Below are 19,113 nucleotides of genomic sequence, written 5' to 3'. Positions count from 1 at the left end.
AGAAAGGATCTAGCCTGTTTACATGCTTTCATCCTTTTCATACCAAAAAAAACCCAGAAGAAAATACTTTGGAATCCAGTTCTTGTGCTCTTTGAGAATTTTATCTGCATAAAGTCAGCTCTCTAAACCAAGCAAGACTTTGTCATCCCACCTACACAGCTGTTTCACTGACCCTCAAAGTTCACCACACACGAAGTCTTGGGTTTTAATGCTTCTCCACGGAATCCTACCGCATTTGCTGTAAACAGTTTCTTTCATGTGTATCCTCAGATGAATAAATGCGGGACACAAGCTCCGGTGTGGCTGTCGCTGAAGTCCGAATCCCTGCCAGTTCCTGGTGAAAGCAAGCGGCTTACAGCCTGTGCTACCTGGCAGGTCTTCTTCGGGGGCACCGAGGACTGCTGCTTGTTTCGGATACCCATTGTCGTCAGGAACTGCGGCGAGTTCTTTGTGTATCTCCTGCAGCCTACTCAAGGATGCATGGGCTACTGCGCGGAAGGTGAGGATCAGTGAAGTATTTATCAATAAAATTGCATGTGCCTCTCTGGTTGTGTGTTCAAAGGTCCTGGTATTGCAACGCACATCTCGGTGACCTTGCGAGTCAAGCATCACTCCCAGTAAGACGCAGACCGTGTAGAAAATAAATCAGCGGCGGTCCAAGGTGTTCCTGAGGAATAGCTATTATTACCAGTGCGAAATGTAATCTGATGTGTATTACTGAAGCGTTCTTTGCTTGGTTACAGTTCACATGTAACCTTTCCTACTGTCTTTGGCTCCACTTTGGCTTGAAGTTGCAAAGCTAGTGAGTGGAGGCATCTCGGATTTATTGAGGATATTTTATCTAAGGTCTGTTCTTACCTACAATAATCCAGTATCCACACCCTCCCCCCCCGCCCAAGAAAAAAAGATAATTCTTAAACTCTGGAAGGAAAAAAAAAAACTGATAACATCTTTTTCATGACATTTATATAATTATTCTCGTCAGAAATAATTTTCAGCCCACTGCAAGAGATCTAACCTCTGTTCCGTAGCTAGGAAACAAAGGAATAGCAGAAAGCAATTGCTCACTCAGTTAAACCTTCTGAACTTTGGAGCATGTTCAGGTGCATATAGATTTAGTCAGAAAAGACAGCTCTTTCTCAAAAGGAAAAAATTACCTTTATACTTCCCTTTCAGCATTTTTGGACAGAGACATGACACACTGAGAAACTAGGGTTATCACCTTTCAATCAGGCAGAACTCAAGCTTAAATAAATTTGAGAGAGAGAGAGATCTATCTTCTTATCAATATTTTAACATTGTCACATGAAGAAGAGCGAGGAAAAAGGGCTCAAAGGAAATGAGATTAATTCACTATTTGAAATAAAAAATATCCATTAAAATAAATGAAACTGCCTTTAATTGCCACGATTCTTTCTCAGAAATTACTTTTTAACTGAATACAGTCATTTTCCAGTTTAAGCTCAGCTTTTTGAACTAAGATTGTCACTACCTCTGTTTGAAGAATTTTTTTACCTATGTCTTTGGGTGATTAGTTTTGTCCTTTCTGTTAATCCACATCTGTTTAGTAATGTAAATCTGCCTGCATTTTTCATAAATTAACATTTATCCCTTCCAATCTATTCCAAACCAATGACCTTCTGCCTTTTTCTTACCACTGCTGTTGAAGCTTTCGCCTTTTTCCTAGGCATTTCAGTGAGGTCCAGCTCTCTCGAGTCTTTAACCTCTTGTCTTTAGAATGTTTTTTCAGTATCATGTGTTGGATGGAAAACACCCAAAGCTGATTTTTTTCTTTTTATTGGGAGTTGTTAACTCACTGTCTTAAATTCAGCTGTGATCGTTGTACCACAGGAGCCTTTACGCAGCCCCGGAGCCAGGTCCAGCTGGCACCGTCACGGCTTCTTGCCGAGGTCAATCCCCCAGCCCCATCCACTCAAGGCTTGGGAGTGGGACACCGGTCAGCACTTCTTAGCTACAAAACAAAACGAATTTAAAGCTTCATAGCTTGGCAGAAAGGACACGGCTGGGAAAAGTGACACACGTGCTTGCAATTCTGCTCACATCCTCCCACAAGCTGATCACCTAACTTTGTCCTTCTGGAATAATTTCCTGCAGAAAGTCACAACATGAGCCACGGTTTGAGGTAGCTTCCCTTAGGAAAAAAAAAAAAAGAGAGAGAGAGAAAAGGATATAAACAACTAGCCCTTATTCATATTTTAAGTAACTTGTTTCTTTTTCTTACCTCTTGTTACTTGCCCTGAACAGATGTTAACATATTGGTTCTTCAGTCTGCTCTAACAGCCTCATATCTTATTCTCTTGGGATTCCATAATATTTTCTACACTTCTCCAAAAAGGTTTCTTAATTTATCCTTTCAAAGCATCTGAAAGAGCTGCATGTTCCGTCTGAGTCCAGGTCTCTAGAGATGAAAGAACATCACCCTATGGTATTATACATCTTTTTGTTCTACTATCTAGGCGAGCTTAACAGGAAGAAAAGTTTAAGGCTTCATTACTTGATGAAGCTTACAGAAAGCAGGCTGTATTTTTAGAGCATCGGCATTATTCTGGGCAGAGTGAGACTATATTGAGAAGACTCAGCTTAGGTATGACCCAGAACAGCCTAGAAAGGATCTTCAGAGCATGGCAATACGGGCTGGGGGCTATCTGAGAGTTGGTTTAACTCTGCAACGTAATTATTTCTCATATCTCTTCTGTACTTATTGCAAAACTTGGATCAAAAGGTTGTGCTTCAGGGAATGCAAAGCTGATGGCCTTTGCCAGAGTAATTAATTTGTATTAATCCGAGTGCCTCATTTCAATAACATTTCTCTTACTGCAAAATAATAATAAAACAATCACTTAAAACCCAGGCCAAATATTATAACAACAATAGGTAGTCAGTACACAATCAGCGATTTTTTAATTTCATATGAAATACATTTTTTTACTTCCGTAGTTAATAATCAAATCACAAGAAGATAAAACGTAGCCTTTCTCCCTTGTTTAATTATATTGAAATCTTCTTTCAGAGTGAATAATTCTAATGTTAAAATAAAGTTTTATGCCACGACCTTCTTTTACTTTCTTCTTCCAGACACACTCACAAGCTTGGCTTTGCAACCAGTGATAACTCCCGAGCTCGTGCAAGGTCGTGTCCACCTGAAGTGCACTTACAGCCGTCCCTCCTCGAAGCCACCACTGCAGTACGTGGTGACCTGGTCACGCCTCTCCTCCCCTGGCAAGAAAGAGCAGATCCAGCGTGACACCACCCCGCAGTCGTTTTCCTACGTAGAGATGAACGGCGTAACTCTCCGACTGGGAGACACGGTAATGCCACCTCGCCTCCAGCAAAAAAGGTCAAACGCTCAGGGGGAGTCAAATCCTTTTCTAAAACCTTCATGGCTTTTTTATTAGTGCTGCTCATTCCTCATTATACTTACAATTTCTGCAGGAAAAAAATAGAGAAACTGCTTCGCAACAAGATTATTAAATAGCATTTACCAGATTCAGGATCTGTAACATTTCTTTGAATTGCAGTGAGTTCACAGAAACTATACATTTTACTATTTTCTAAAGACAACCTGAATTTTTGCACTCACATTACAGCTTGAATGCCATGAAGTTGGGATGAGTAGTAGGTACATGTGCCTGAGCCAATTTTTGCTTAGCATTTTTTTCGTGTCTTGCAGCAGCGAGAATTTGCAGTAGAGGCAGTCTCAGCTATACGCACTCAGTAATTTTTGTACTCATGGACCAGGGACACAATAACATCTTTTCACAGAAAAGACAGACAGTACATTTTAAAATAGAGGGAGGTTTATTTTATGGTCTTTTTCATGGTGTTCTGCCTCTCTGATTCCAAATTCTTTGTTCAATAGCATACTGAAAGATAGAGTTCATTACAAAACAATCTTTAAGAAGTATATTTGATGGCTTACATAGCAACACAGATCTAGTTTCAACAACAACAACAAAACAGAAACCAATATGAGATGTGAAAAAAATTGACTTGTGTATGAATTCATGGCCTTTCATGGTACAGAAACAAGACTTTTAAAGTTAAATTAGATTCATAACTTCTATAGGCAGAGCACCATTAGTGATGCTACAACAAACTGAAAGAATAAGCAGGGATAATGGCCTTGTGTTAGAAGTAGATTGGAAATAGCCTTGGCATTTCACAGCTCTTCTTTGTGATATTTAAGATATTTAAGAAATGTGAATAAGCTTTTTTCAGTTCTTGAAAGGATGAGTCACTTATAACAGTAACACAATCTAGATAGATTTTTTTCTTATTTCTCCTTGTAATTAAGCCTCCTGAGTTCAGAATCTGACTGATGCTGCCTTAACTTATATTATAACATGAGGCAGACAATTCTGTCAGTTTAAGACAAGTTTGTGTTACAAAGAGATATTTTCATCAAAATAATTTCACTTGCAATCACTTCAAATCTAGTTTTAACAATCCTGAGGGATTCAGAGAAAATATAGTTCTGTTAACTAATAGCATCACCAAATCTTTATAAGACCATTTTTATTATATTAAGTTTTCAGTAAGCCCTTCTTTGTCCTCTGCTGAAGCCCGCATATTTAATTTAGTGGGTTCAGTGAGACTAAAATGTTCTTTTCCTTGCTGCATTTTTTTTTAAAATGTCTTCATGGCCTATTTGGCTAATTATAATTATCCATCAATCATCAGTGGTGAAAACCAAGCAATGAAGCTTCAGTTGTAACCGTGAATTCAGTTTTACATAATAAAGGTTTTAAAGAAGCATTTTGCCATGTTTGCTGCCCCACTCCGGGTGTCTGATAAGAGTCAGAAAGGGGCAGACTCTCCTTCCACCTCCAGTGGTGCAAACCTGAAGCAACTCATCAAGGGCTGGTTGGGCTACTGCAAAGGAAAGGCGATGCCACTAAAGGAAGAGTCAGACCCTGGGGACCAAACTCCATCGCACAGAGGCAGTTCGGAACCTTCTACCTGCCCAGGAAACATACAGGTGGAAAGCTTTTCCTCGGGCAGCTTCAAAGGGAGGCCAGATCTCCCCTGATAAAAGCCACATTAGAGAAGAGACAATGAATTTGGGGCACTTTCCAGTTCTCTTTGCCCTTCTATATGCACAGCCCTGGTGGTACTATCCCCCTGGCCATGCGCTGCCAGGGTACCTGGGTGGCATTCAGAGCAGAATTTGTCCCCCAGGATGCAGAATTTGCAGCGTTTTAAAAACTGTTTGCTTTTTTTAACCTACTCTTCTTCTACCTGCACATAGCCTGAATTTGTTCTCAATGCTTTTACAGCCTGAAATCAACGTCTTCTCTGTTAATTTCTTGATAAAAAAATTACAGTCAAGCGAGAAGATTTTTTTTAATCACTTTTTATATGATTGGTATCTATGCTATTTTTTATCTGTCAAAAAGTCTCCACATAGTAGGTTAGTCACATAATAGAATATCTATTGATATATTTTAATATGCAGTCAAACCTTAGAGAAGAGTTGAGATTCACCGGCCAACATTTCTGAACTTGTATTGACTAAACAGCCAGTTATTTTTTAATAGCCATCATGTGTGCTTTTCTCCTCTGTCTTTGGGCTCCAGTTTTGTTATTTCAGACAGTAATGTTGGCAGCATAATATTCACGAAAGTATTGCAGCCTTAAATAAATCTATAACATGCCTCTATTTCTATACGAACACTGAAGGAAGCCTACTCCATCTGATATGAAAATCCTGGCATTCCTAAGCCTTATTTATGCGATAGTGACAGAGGTCATTTCGTTCCTCGAGGCACAGCCATCTATAAATTATAGCGGCACACTGTGAGTAATGAGTTAGGCTGAGAAAGAAAGGTGTTGAGAAGAAAACCGTGTAGATTTTGCTCAGCACAGCAACCCAAAAGTTCATACGGCAGGGAGCAATTATCACCACATAGAAACTACGATGCACATTGTAAAATTAAAATGTTGAAGTAAAACCAGCCTTTTCGAGCTCTGTGCTAGAAGTGGCCGTTTCACGTGGCACTCTGCAACAGCAGAAGAATGTGCCCCAGACAAAAAGACTGTAAATAAGTGCCTCAGTATAGAAAATAAGTAATTTTCACTTGCAAAGGAAGAGGAATGATATTTTCCTCTGCTTAAATACTAATCCTATCCCAGCCACCAGACTTGACAAAATCGACAGCAGAAGTAGGCAGACCAGCCTGTTTGTAGGTCACACCTGAGTTTACAATTTCTTTCTCAACCTTCGGGTGGAAAATGAGGAGCATCCCTGCAGAAACAGAGCTCTGGGTGGACTTGGACAGAGATTTTAAAGCAGAAAGGGTCAGAGAGATGATGAGCAAAACTCTGAAGCTGATAAGACACCTCACCACTACCCTGGGAAAACGTCTTCCCTTAGTAGATGAATAACCTACAGTCAGCCTCCACATGCTGTTTGGCCATTTGGCAACTGGAATGAGCTGCCGTCTTTATATATAGCGAGTAGCAGAGTGGCTGGAGCTGGACTTCCCGCAGTGTCAGGTCACGCTGCTGCACCGGCTCCCTCCCCTCTGCAGCCAACAGCCCATCAAAGGGAGCGATCGAAAGCTTTAAGGTCTAGTTCATTAATTAACTCAAAGTCAGATTCTCCCTGCTTTCCCCTTCCTGCCAACCCTTCCGGAAAGCCTTTCCGGAGACTTTGTTCCTACCCCTTTCTGTAAATACTCACAGCCAGATCATTTCTTCGAGCTAATGAGAACTTGTTTTTTTTTTTTTCCCCTCCGGCTTCCCTAGAAATGCCATCCTTCAGCTCTGCTCGTCCTTTGCTCTTTTCATCAAGGCTGCAAACCACAGCCCCCTCCCACACACACACACTCCCCACCTCCCAGCCGAGTGACTCCTCAAGGCTTTTCCAACCCCGGCCCATTAGCCTTTAATAGAGCCAACAACGGCAGCTGGGAGCCTCGATAGCCATCACCAGACACCCTTTCCCCTGGCATGATCAATTCCCTGCCCAACTCCTCACCTGCAGCCAAGAGTGACTCTTACCTTTGCAGCCTCAGCCTGCCTTTTGACATGGCTGATGTAGCTGAGAAGGAAGATCCAATCCTGGAGTTAACAGGTTTAATCACCCACAGGCTAGGCACCTGTGCCTTCTGAGCAGCATGCAGACTTTCCTGCCCAGGGAATAGGAAGAAGTGGGTATTCCTAAACAGTACCTTTTGTCAAGAAGGGAGCTTCACACAGGTGGCCAACATAAATTACTGTCCGGATCAGCATCCATGAATTCCCACATCTCTCACAACGTTGGATGTCTGGGTCAGGAAAGTATCTCCATCTACTTTTCAATCCAGGTGTTCAAGTCCTACTCAGATGCACCTGGCTGTATGTAGTCTTTGAAAGATCACTACCAGTAAAAGTAAATATTTCAACTTTAAACCGTCGCTGTTGTCACTGTGGGGCCTCTGGCACTACAACACCGCCCAAGTGCTTGCTGGAGAGGTGGGAAATGGGTAGCTGGTCCTCCCAGCTGTGAGTTAGGTGCATATCCTGCCCTTCTTGAGGGAACATCCCACCTCCAGGTCATTAGGCTGCTCTCGGAGAGGAAGCAGGGACCACAACCAGGGACCGGCACGTGCATTTGCTTATTTTTTCTGGTGACTGTTTGGGTAAAACATGTGAGCAGTCCTGATGGATAGACCCAAACCCAGTACTCCTCTCTGCCAACTCTCCCTATTTTGAGGACAAGTGCTGTTGGCCCTGGGACGCTGCTGAGATGGGTGATGGGTGGTGGCACCATTTCTGCCAGCACTTTGAGAAGCACGCAGCTAAGGTTGGCCTTTCTAAGAGCTCCTGAAACTAGCTGGCAAACCTAGGAGCCTTCACAGGTACCTGACTGAAGAGCAGGGATGGGTTTTGATCACAAAACAAGTATCTTCTGTTTTGCCTTTGTGAACCCAACCCCTTATCTGAGCACAGCTGGGAGAGGCCGATGAAGCTGAAGGCATGGCCATGCTGGATGAGCCAGCAAGCATCCCCCTCCACTCCCCTGCCTCTCTGCACTGCCTTTGAAGATGGCAACAAACATGAATGTGGCTTTCTTTGAGCTTTTCTGTCTCTGCCCTTGGCCCCATGTCTCTCACTACATGCTCAAGCTGCTGCAGATGATCCCTGCACTACATTCCAAAGTAATTAGGGGCACGGAAAAAGGTGAAACTGGAGGCGGTTTTATGCTCAAAATGAGTATAAATAATTGATTTGGGAGAGTTTGGGATTCTGAGAACTCTGATAAAACCCACACATTTTGATTTGCAAGTTGTTATAGGGAAATTTGCTGGAGATGGTGACAGGTCCTATGATTGAAATACTTTTCCAAGTTGTTTCCCAGAGCTACCTGACTCCCACCAAATTAATGACAGAATTCTACTTTTAGCTAAATACGCTACTCACAGGGTTCTTGGCAAAGTGGGAAGGAATATGCTTGATTCTATGTAAGGGTGTTGTCTGCTCCAACACACAGGAAAGGAGAAACTTCTTAGCTACCAGGGCCTTTTTTCATCAGAATTTTGTGTCTAAAAGTAGTTTTACGCCCTATGGGAAGATCTACCAGCACATGGGGAAAGGGAGCGGTCCATGCCCAGAAGCAATCAAGTCATTCTGTCTGAGGGCATCCTTACATTTCTGTCCCTTTAAAAGGGATGATGAAAAATTACAATTTGATTTTTTTAACAGATTCAATGAGTTTGAGCAAAAATACTGCCTAACCTGTCATGGCCATCAGCATACTGCTGTCAGTGATGCTTTTATCTCTGCTTTAAAAAGGCTACATCCTGAGATGAGGACACAGAGAAGAAAAGAAAGAAAAAGTTGATTAGTGAACTGAAGAAAAAGAGCTAGTATTTAGCTGAAGGCAAAAAAAAAACTTCCTCAGAGTGACTATCACAATAATTATGTGACAAACTGTCAACCTGTAGCTCAGTAGCCGATGAACATATCTGCTGATTGTGAAGTGAAGTGTGCACCTAACGAGGTAAAGGCAATACAAGAGGAGGAATGATATAAAAGACAAAAATAAAACATAACTCATGATGGCTGTCCATACATTTCGAATTAGCAAAGTTTGTGCTAATCTTCAAAAGTGCTGAAGATAGAACTGTAATGGACTGATAGTCTAAGAATATCTCAGTGTATCATTACAGAGTAATTTTATATTTTAGTGTTCAGTGCTTTATCAATAAAATATACATCTAAAATATATATGTGAGAAAATACAATACTTGCAGGGAATGAGGCTGGGTTCTGACATTTCCTAGGATGTCACTTAGGGGAAGATCACAGGGAGATGCCTCCGTCGGAGCTGGGCATCCTCATGTGTGACCCTGCTGCCTCTCATTACAGCTCCCTCCTCAGCAGGAATGCTCCGCACGGCATGCTCAGAGGGGTGTCTCCCTGTGAATACTTCTGGTAAAAAGCATCAAAGGCAAAGGTGCAAACAGCCCAGCAAGTGTAAATATAGTATCAGCAATGCAGGTGCACTGGATTTACTCAATGAGCTCTGCAAGGGGATTGTTGGTTTGGTTTTTTTCCAAGAAGGGGAACATACGTTGTCTGAACTCTTCCTCTGTTGTCACCACCTTGTCAGAGATGTCAGATGTTTATAAATATGTAAAGGGTGACTGTCATGAGGATGGAGCCAGGCTCTTCTCAGTGGCATCCAATGATAGGACAAGGGGAAATGGATATAAGCTGGAACATAGGAGGTTCCGCTTAAACATGAGGAAGAACTTCTTCCCAGTAAGGGTAACAGAACACTGGAACAGGCTGCCCAGAGAGGTTGTGGAGTCTCCTTCTCTGGAGATGTTCCAAACCCGCCTGGACGCGTTCTTGTGTGATCTGATCTAGGTGGTCCTGCTCCGGCAGGGGGATTGGACTAGATGATCCTTTGAGGTCCCTTCCAATCCCTGACATTCTGTGATTCTGCGATTCTGTGATCTCGATTTTGCAGAATCTCCCTGTGGCAGCTGTAGGAGAAGCAGCAGGAGGAAGATCAACGATTGCCTTCTGCCTTCCCAGCAGAAGAACCTTTTTGAAAACTTTGTAAGGTGAATACAAGCCTTTAGGGAAAGCTTGGAGATAATAAATATCTAATGATAACAGGGGCTTATTACCTTGAGGAGACAACAACTTGTTCTCCTTTGGAGGTAAATGGCTAACTATGAAACACCTGAGGAATTTTAACTGTAAAGTATCTCTGTGAGGCCTTTGCCTTTTTTTCCCTCAGTACAACCAGTATGACCTCAAGGCTTCCATCTAGTTAGTGGAACAAATAACACCAGTTTCACTCGGCCAAAGTGGCTGGAGCTGTCAGCAAAAGAGTGAGAAACTTTATGAAGGTAAAAACGGCCCAAAAGGCATGTAATCCTGGGACTGAGCTGGACTGGAAATGATCCACCTGAAGAGCACAGAAAACACTTGATTTTTCCCGTAGCCATACAAATGACTCTGTATTGCTGGTGGGGAATTTAGTTGTGCATAAATGTCTTAGGAAAGAGGATTCTTCAGTTTGGAGGAAACTCATGACTTGATAGTAATGAAGAGGGATTTTTAGGATGGTAAAAGAAATATTCCAGAGAGCTATGCAACTCATGCCCGTTCGACCACATGAATCTGGGAATATCTTGGTTTTGAGCCTGTTTCGTTGCTACTGGTCATGAGGGTCGTGCCTGAGCCAGCAGGTGAGAGCTACCAAGATTAGCACGGCCAGTGAGTGATGCTGGAAAATCCATCCAAAGGAGTTTATCACAACGGAAAAGAAATTAGATCGATTCAATTCCTCCTCATGGGTTACTTGAGGCTTAAAAAAGGTACTAGCTATAAATATGCCATCTGACTATTTGGAATTGATTTAGTATGTCACAATCTGTTACTCCATTTCCGAGACGAGGCACAAAAAAAAATATTCAGAAGTATAGTTTCAGAGTCTATTGTTGTTTGCTTTAAGGAAAATTTCTATGGTTTAATCTTATGATCCTAGAAATTATATTATCAGTTTGGGTTTTCTGAAACCAATGTAACATTAAGATGGCAGATGGTGTGCAGGCTTAGCAGAGATAAAGGTTGCATGACTGTGCTAGGAATGAAACATAAATGGCCTAGTACATTTTGATTTTGTTTGGAGGGTTTTTTTTTTGTTTAGAGAAATTATTTATTTATTTATTTTACAATATAAACCCTGTAGGCGTATCTACATCATCTTTTATTATGCAATAAGAAAAAAAAAAAGGATCTTCTTATATTGTTGACAAAATTTCTGAGACCAGATGACTGTCAAGCTAATTTAAATTAAAAAAAAATGCTTACAAACACGGTACAGAGAGAGGATATTTGATCTAGTGGACAGACTGAAGTCTGAGATCCCAAGGGCCAGTGCCCTAATCCTGACAGTAATGTCTATGAACAATGTAATTCTCCCTAATTAAAATGAGTTGATATCACTAACCAAGGTGCTTGAAAAGCTGCAGAAGAAAACACACTGTAAGTGTTCAGTGTTATTAATTGTTGAGACAGAAGCCATGTTTCTTTGCTTATTATATGCATCAAAAATTCTTCCAAATCTCAGTATTTATGCATAAACGTTTTTAAAGCCTAAGCCCCAAAAACCTGTTTCAACAGTAGAAAAAAAAAAAAAGTTCAACAACCCAGATCAATAGGAAGATGCATAATTATATGTTTTTTCTTCAAGAAAAGTTATAGCATTCACTGTTTATTTATCACAGGTGTTTTGCACTGTCACTGCGTTTACGAGGGACGCTCCTGAGCAGCAGTCGTTGCCTGAAGAGAGCAAAGGTTTCTATGCTGGGATTAAGGTAATGCCGACGGCCTTGATTTACTGACTGTTCTAGCGGATCTCCAGGGAATATTTATACATTATCTGACATGTTCTGAGAAGCGAGGCACAGGAACATAAGCCTTGATCATCATAACCAGTGCTGCTTTTATGTTGACTTTGAGAAAGTGTCTTAATAAATTATACGGCTTTCAGTCTGTTTGTAAAATGCCCTAAAACACCCATCAGCACCGTGTGCGGGTGTTGGCACTAATGCACCACAAAGCATGGGAGAAACTGCATCTTCTGGTAAATGCACCCCAAAGTACTCTGCTGGTTATGTATAATGGGAAGACAGACCTACAAGGATGAGGAACTTCATTGTACCTAAATCAGAAGAAAATTAAGAGAGAAAACCTAATTTTTATCCGTCATCTTCTTACTGTCAGGCACTACAAAAACCAATTGCTGAATATAAACTCGCACTGAGTGCAAAAAAAAACAGGTCTAATCCCACTCAAGGATTAGACTCAGTTTGGCGATGCAGGAGAATTTGAGATCTTCTGAGTATCCAAGCTTCATGCCTCCATGAATGGTGTTTGAAAAATCTGGCAACCCATTCTGTGTAACATTTGAAGAACTGATTGGTTTTTCATTTCCACTGGTTTTGGAAATGTCACAATTTCTTGGGGAATGGAAATTCCCATTTCTGACTAGCCTCAAGTGCTGTTTCTGCACTTGTCCCAGGAGAACAGACAGACAGAAACGGCACAGCCTGAGCTCTCTCCCTGGCACATGAGCCATCGAAGCCATAATATATTGAGTACGGAGAAATTCTTCTTCCTGCCATATCAGGGAAGAGGAATTGGGCAAAAATTGCACTCACTTTGCACCTGGGCCAAATATAGAGTCCCTGACCATGAGGTAATGCCATGCTTTAGGCCGTGAATGTTGCCGGTATTTCTCCTAGTGTATTGGAATAGGAGCTGCTTTTAACCAGGGATATTAAAAATGAATAAATTCTATGGTATCATGCTATTTTCAGGCTTAATAAAAACCCTGTTTCGAGATTAAGAGATGAGAAGCGATTAGACACCATATATGAAAACTGCAAACATTTTCTTAATTGCCAAGAATTTTAAAATATTTTAACAACAATTGCACCTTATGAAGTTGAATATAATTATTACGAAGATTAGTACTGTTATGGAGATTATTGCAAAGATTTTTATTCTTTTACAAGCAATTATATTTTTTCATAATTGATTAAAACCACTCAACATTTCATAAATTTCAGTATTGCCTAATTAATCTGATCTAAAAGTGATTTTCTCATTTCCAGTTTTTACCAGAATCATTACAAATTGCAGAGGATGGCAGAGAGCATGTTTTGACCGTTCTGAGTACTGTACCCATTGCCTGTCCTGGTCACGATGATTCCTGTAAAATTACTTTACAGCTAAGTGCTGAGGATTTGGGTAAGAGTTTCATATATTGGCATCGAATCAATGAGATTACTTTTTCCTATATTTATATTATTATGAATTCCAATAGAATTTATAAGATTTAAATAACAACAAGGGGTAGAAGCCATAAAATCAACAGACTAAGCCATATATTTGTTTGCAAAATAAAATAGATGACGTTATCACTCAGGTTTTTCGAGAAAAAAGAAAAAAATTGAGTAGCAAGAACAGTAGTCCATTTTCATTTATGGATGAAATAATTGTGAGAAGAACTTATTTTAAATTCCAGGAGTACAAAATTCCATTTTAAGCTTTTGAAGAAGCAATGGTCTTGGCTAGAATAATTTCATTAATTATCAATAAGAAGCTCATCTGCAAATTTATCATTCAGTAAATGTGTACCGAAGCCTTTTTTGTTTCTTTTGCTGGCTTACAATTTTTGTCTAACAATATATAAGAAAAAATATGCTTATATATTGTTCTCTTTCTAAAGGTATTTTTTACTTGAAAACATCGACAGTGTCACTTAGAAAATTCTTTCCCTTTTAATCAGTGAATGCTTTCCTCAGGTTAATCTAGTGGAATATGATGCTTAAGCAAAGGGGACATATATATATATATACACATATATTTACTTTCCATTTGCACTAAATAAAACACCCAATCCTTTTTCTAACAAGGCATTTATTTCTCTTCTATAGGTGACTCAATGTGAAAAATGTTTAGAAATAGGATAACAGCCATAGCTTCTCTACATAGAAAAAGCAGCTAAAAAAAAAAATGTTAGCACAACCTAAACAGTTCCTGATATTTTCCCTTTCTGAATTCCTCTCCTTTCTCTCCCCATTATCAGCCAAGCACTTAGACAGAAGACAAAAATAATTCAAACAGTATCATAACACAATGATCTTAAACTGAAAGGCACCTTATGGTTCCAGCAGCTGTGTTGGCTTTCGTACGCGGAGTACTTTGTGTTTCTCCACGGCTCTGTGCTGCTCTGTTCTACATATTGCTCTTGGCTTAGAGTCTCTGCTGGTCCATCAGGCAAATATCTGCTGAGCTCACGGGAACAGATCTTCTTAGATATTGAGGAAGCTAAGAACACAGGCTGTTGTGTGGTGGGATGTCCTCACAGCCTCCAAGCAACTTGGACACCTATCATTTATGAGGAATAAATAAGAATTAGTTACATAAGCTATCAAAGTAGTTTTTTAAACTCTCATTTTCTTAGGCCTCGATAAAGCCTTTCAGTATCTCAGTGAGAAGGAGTGCATGGTACAGGAGCTCTCAAGTAGGGGAGGCTGAGTTTGATAGATTGGCCTGAGGCTGACCCCTTGCCAGGGTCTTCTCCAGTCCCGCGATGTGAATTTGACTGGAAGAAAGAGGGAAGGCAAGATTTGCAGAAGCAGCTTTATTTTCAAGCTATCAATGGGCTTGATGTGTTGGTGCCAAGAGGTCCTGGGATGGAGGCACACCTCAATCAACTATCTAATCTTTGAAGGAGCTTGCCACTGAAGTGGAAAATTTCCGTTAGTTTCGATCAACTCATCTCTGCAGCTTAAACTAATAACCAGCTCGAGCCCTTGATTGCTCCATCCTGAAGCTATGTCCCTGGATGACACTTGGGCCGTTTATGATCCATTGAGATAGCTGTGTATACTTCAGGTTGACTATCTGCTGCCGTGTGTTTGCATAATCGCACGTCTGGTTTGCACCTTTATTGGCTGTAGGGTCTGTTAGTCTACCTGAAGGAACTCTGTGGGCTTCTGAAAAACATCATGTTAGCCACAGTACTATAAATTGAAAATAAAAACAGCTTCAGCTGAGATTCGTTTATACCGAATAAATTGACAAGCTCCTTGTCTGACCGAATCCATATAACAACACTGTTGTGCTAATTATGTGGGGAGTAAGTGATAAGAAAGCTAATTACAAGCACAGAAATATCTCTCTAAGTTCAGACAGTATCATAATGAATGCCAAGGCACAGCAGAGCCACTGGAGTTTGGCTTCTGTTAAGTTTATCATTACTATTTTGACAAGATGATTTTCTTTGATTTTAAACTTTTGTTCTGGGTTGTGAGCACAGCTTATGGGGCTGTAATGGCAATAACTATTCCTCATGGAAACCTCCAACGTAATTGAATCAAGAACCTTGAAAATGAGCCAGGACTTCTCTACAAGATGTGAAGAAGCCTTTAAGGATTTGATGTGAGAGATAATATGTTATTAATAGTAGGCTTTTAGTTCGATTCCTGTAGAACTCTACAGGGTTAATCTAAATTCTATTTTATGAGTCTCTTCCATACAGAATAAAACATTGATTATCATGTTAGAAACACCATCTTAAAATACTTGAATGCCATCTCCTATAAATTATCAAGCAAATCTACAAATGGGAAAGATGATATGAAAATTTGATGTTAGATTTCCATATTAGATTAATTCCATTGACACCATTTCTAGAACTTTGTTCTTTTCAGATTATAATTATTGGTCTGGGACAGAAAACTAAATACTCAGCACAAACAAGAGAAGTGGATACTACTAATCTTGTACCTAGAAGAGATCCCTTTAGGAAAGATATGATGTGCAGAGGCAGAGCCGAATGAATGACTTGGGCTGCCATTGCCATACTGATTTTGTCACCACCCATCACTTCCCTACCCAGTAGAGCTACTTACATAGCTGGTACCACCATAGCTTATTAATTGTCTACATTCCTCTGGTGAATTTATGTTCACAATGCCTCTGTGAAAGACAGAAATAGAACTACCAACATATTACAGCTGGAAAGTAAAGTACCATAACTTTGCTAAGCCAAAAATACAAATCCAAATCTGCTGCATTGGCCTTTTTGCCATGGATCCAAAGTTCACTATAAACTGACTTGAGAACCATCCTTTTCCAGATCAAAAATTCTGTTTATTTTAAAGTAAATAACTCCCAGCAGATACCTCCTTATAATAAAGCTAGTGAAAGATAAATGTTTTCCAGAAACACAGACTCATCTCTTTCTTTGTCATGAGAACTACTTGTCTTCATTCCCTGAGCATGGACCCGTAAAGATAAGACTGTCATTCCAGAAATATTAGCACCTGTGGAAAGAAAAGCACCACTGAGTTTTAGTAAACTGTATATAGCAGGGAAAACAAAACAAAACAACAAAAAAAGCTCAGCAGAATGTGCAGAGGGATGCCAGACCAAGTCAGTCACAACTGTCTTCATGCAAAACCCATCTGGTTCCAAGGCATGGGTGCCCTGGAATGTGAAACAGTTGTGTTGGATGGTAAACAAGGTACGGGCAACTGTTTGGATAACTCTTATCAGACTCGATCTTCGTGTTCATTTTAGATAGCCAATTACTGGGGCCCCCAAACATCGCCCTTTCAGCGTGCCAGGTGGATCTGCTGCAAGCACCCTGCTCGGAAAGCAGCTGTGCAGAAGCCACGCTGACAGTGACAGCCGTGACAGACTTTGCTCAGGATGGGAACCGCATCAGCCGCATCCAAGCTGAGCCAGTTGGACGGAGGGATTTGCTTTGGAGGGCTTACACGCCAAAGGATGTGAAGGTCAGATCCTAAAATAACTTGGAACACATGTCAAATTTAAATGGGAGGTTTGTATTGCAGAAAACAACGATAAACCTTAACCATATAAACATTTGGGGACTGCTGTCAGCAGAGTAAACCAAAACAACCTCTTTATACTCCAAGAAAATTAACATGTAAAGCCTTTCATTTCAACAAATTTAAGTTTGATGACCAGCCAGCACATCAGTAAGGCCAACAGCTGTATTATAGATGTAACCAGGTGTTCTTGTCCATGCTGGAAGAAGAGAAGGGAGAACCTGGGTTAGGCAATTAACATCTTTTCAAGAAACAGGGAGAGGGAAACCTGAGGATTTGGAGAAGAGTTTCTGAAAAAGCAGAAGGGCAGTGACTCGGTAGTGAGAAAGGAGGACCGGGACTCCACAGAGCCATTTTCGATTTGTGACTGTGCCGGGAATCACCAGGACACCTCTGATGACACATGCGGCTCCTCCACCTCTTCATCTATCCCTGTACAAAATGTCCAAAGTTAAAATAATAAGAATCAATCCGTGAGGCAAGCCATGCTTTCCCTGACTAGAAAGGAGCATGGCAAGCAGGGACTGGCCCGTTGTCTGTGAAGTCATTTCACAGACTCAGCTGGGAGGTGTGAGAGCCGTTATCCCACCATCCAAGACAATAAACCAGAACATGGATTTGACTCAGCTAAATTTCCCAGAACAGTGGCACATCCGAGCTGGTGTATTTTAAGTAACCGAAAACAAACTACCGATGCAATCTATAATCTCTTTGCCCTGATTTTTGTGGATTTGTTCACTATAGAATGAGATTAAACTGGACCAAAAGAATTTTTGTCCTCAAAGGTAAAATGCCTAGCATGTAACTATATCCTTTCCTCTCCAGCACAGGCTTTTTAAAGAACTTTTTAAGATTCTTAAATCAGAAATTGCAGCTAATTCCATGTAGTACATTAACATATTAGTATTTTTGCTTGAAGTTACAAATGCTTCCATTAAAATATGAAAACGTAGCAAGTGTGAAATGGAATTAATCAATTTTAATAATAAATTCTATCTATCTCAGTCAAAACTTGATCTATGGTAACATAATAGACGTTACCTTCCCTCCCTCCCATTTCCTCGTTGCTGCTTTGCAGTTAATTAGAGGCATCAATGTAACACAATTCCTGCAACATATCAAGGAAAAATTCATATATTAAAATCCAGCCACATAATCTTTAGTCCTTCAGACTTGTTTAAATATCTTTATCTGAAAATTGAACAGAAATGGTGGGCAGAACATACTGACATATTCACACAGGCGATAATGTGGATTTCTTCAGAAAATGAAGACTGCCAACAACAAGGACTTGCATCCACTGCTGGTACCATGATAGAAAAAAGTAGAGCAAAAAGGGCCATGTTGATTTGTTTGTGCAAAGCTAAGGACGTTTGTGGCCGTGGAGAAAATGGGAAAATTCTGAGGCACTTCTTTGTATCACATTGTAGATACAAATGATACAATTGACCTCAGATCAAATTGTTGTTCAAAGGGGTGTTCAGTTTTTCATTCCTCAAGACCATCACTCTGATATTTTGGGATGCCAGGCACTGGTGGGTGTCTAAGCAGTGACTTTGTGTGATAGTTAAGGGGCGTTTTGAAATATAGCTGATGTATTGCTGCAGGTGAAGAATTTTGTCAGGGAGTGTGATTCTATCTTTGCCCTCCTATTCATTTATCGAATTTCACCACTGTTCCTAAAGGCTAAGTTCTGCTTTGTCACGGAAAGACCGTACAAGGATATAGCGGCCATTCTTCTTCCCCGCTCTGTGGATCATGGCAGAACTAACTGAATTGCACCTCTGGATTTCTCATGGGCAAAGAGTGAGCAAAGAATTAACAGCCCCGACCAAGGAATCAGCCTGGAAGGCTGGGTATGGGAAAACCGTAATACTTCATCACTCCCACCAGTATGACTGGGAGCTCTTCATATTGCAAATCACTACACAACCCAGTCTTGCATTTCTGAGAAGTGGATAGCAGAGGATGAAGAAACACCATCTTGGCCAGCTGTGGCAATGCCCCAGATTCGGGTATTGCAGTTTCGAAGGGAGATGCCCTACCTCTGGCTTTCACAGCCATATCTGCTCCTTGCAGAGCACCAGGGATCTCAGACCTTGTCTGTGACCCAGCTTGTGCCCAGGTAACCAAGAGCTGATGCAGCTGTTGCTATGGTAGATCCTTTCCTCTTTTATTCACGTGTGCAAAGCAGAGAGTTCCAGCAGCCTGATTTGGG

General features: G+C 40.7%; 1 protein-coding gene across 1 annotated transcript in view; it reads left to right on the top strand.

The window, feature by feature from the left end:
• LOC104384628 (von Willebrand factor D and EGF domain-containing protein) overlaps window positions 1–19,113 on the top strand; it is a 198,303-nt gene that overhangs the window by 51,602 nt on the left and 127,588 nt on the right. The window contains exons 3-7 of the mRNA XM_086616173.1: window positions 271–499; window positions 3,097–3,329; window positions 11,751–11,840; window positions 13,143–13,278; window positions 16,621–16,838. Coding sequence (XP_086472299.1) covers window positions 271–499; window positions 3,097–3,329; window positions 11,751–11,840; window positions 13,143–13,278; window positions 16,621–16,838 — 906 coding nt within the window. The remainder of the gene's footprint in view (window positions 1–270; window positions 500–3,096; window positions 3,330–11,750; window positions 11,841–13,142; window positions 13,279–16,620; window positions 16,839–19,113) is intronic.

This window comes from Tauraco erythrolophus, chromosome 8, assembly GCF_009769465.1.
Source record: "Tauraco erythrolophus isolate bTauEry1 chromosome 8, bTauEry1.pri, whole genome shotgun sequence".
Lineage (NCBI taxonomy): Eukaryota > Metazoa > Chordata > Aves > Musophagiformes > Musophagidae > Tauraco > Tauraco erythrolophus.
The sequence above is the reverse complement of the archived record's forward strand: the minus strand, read 5'-3'. Positions and strand labels throughout refer to the sequence as shown.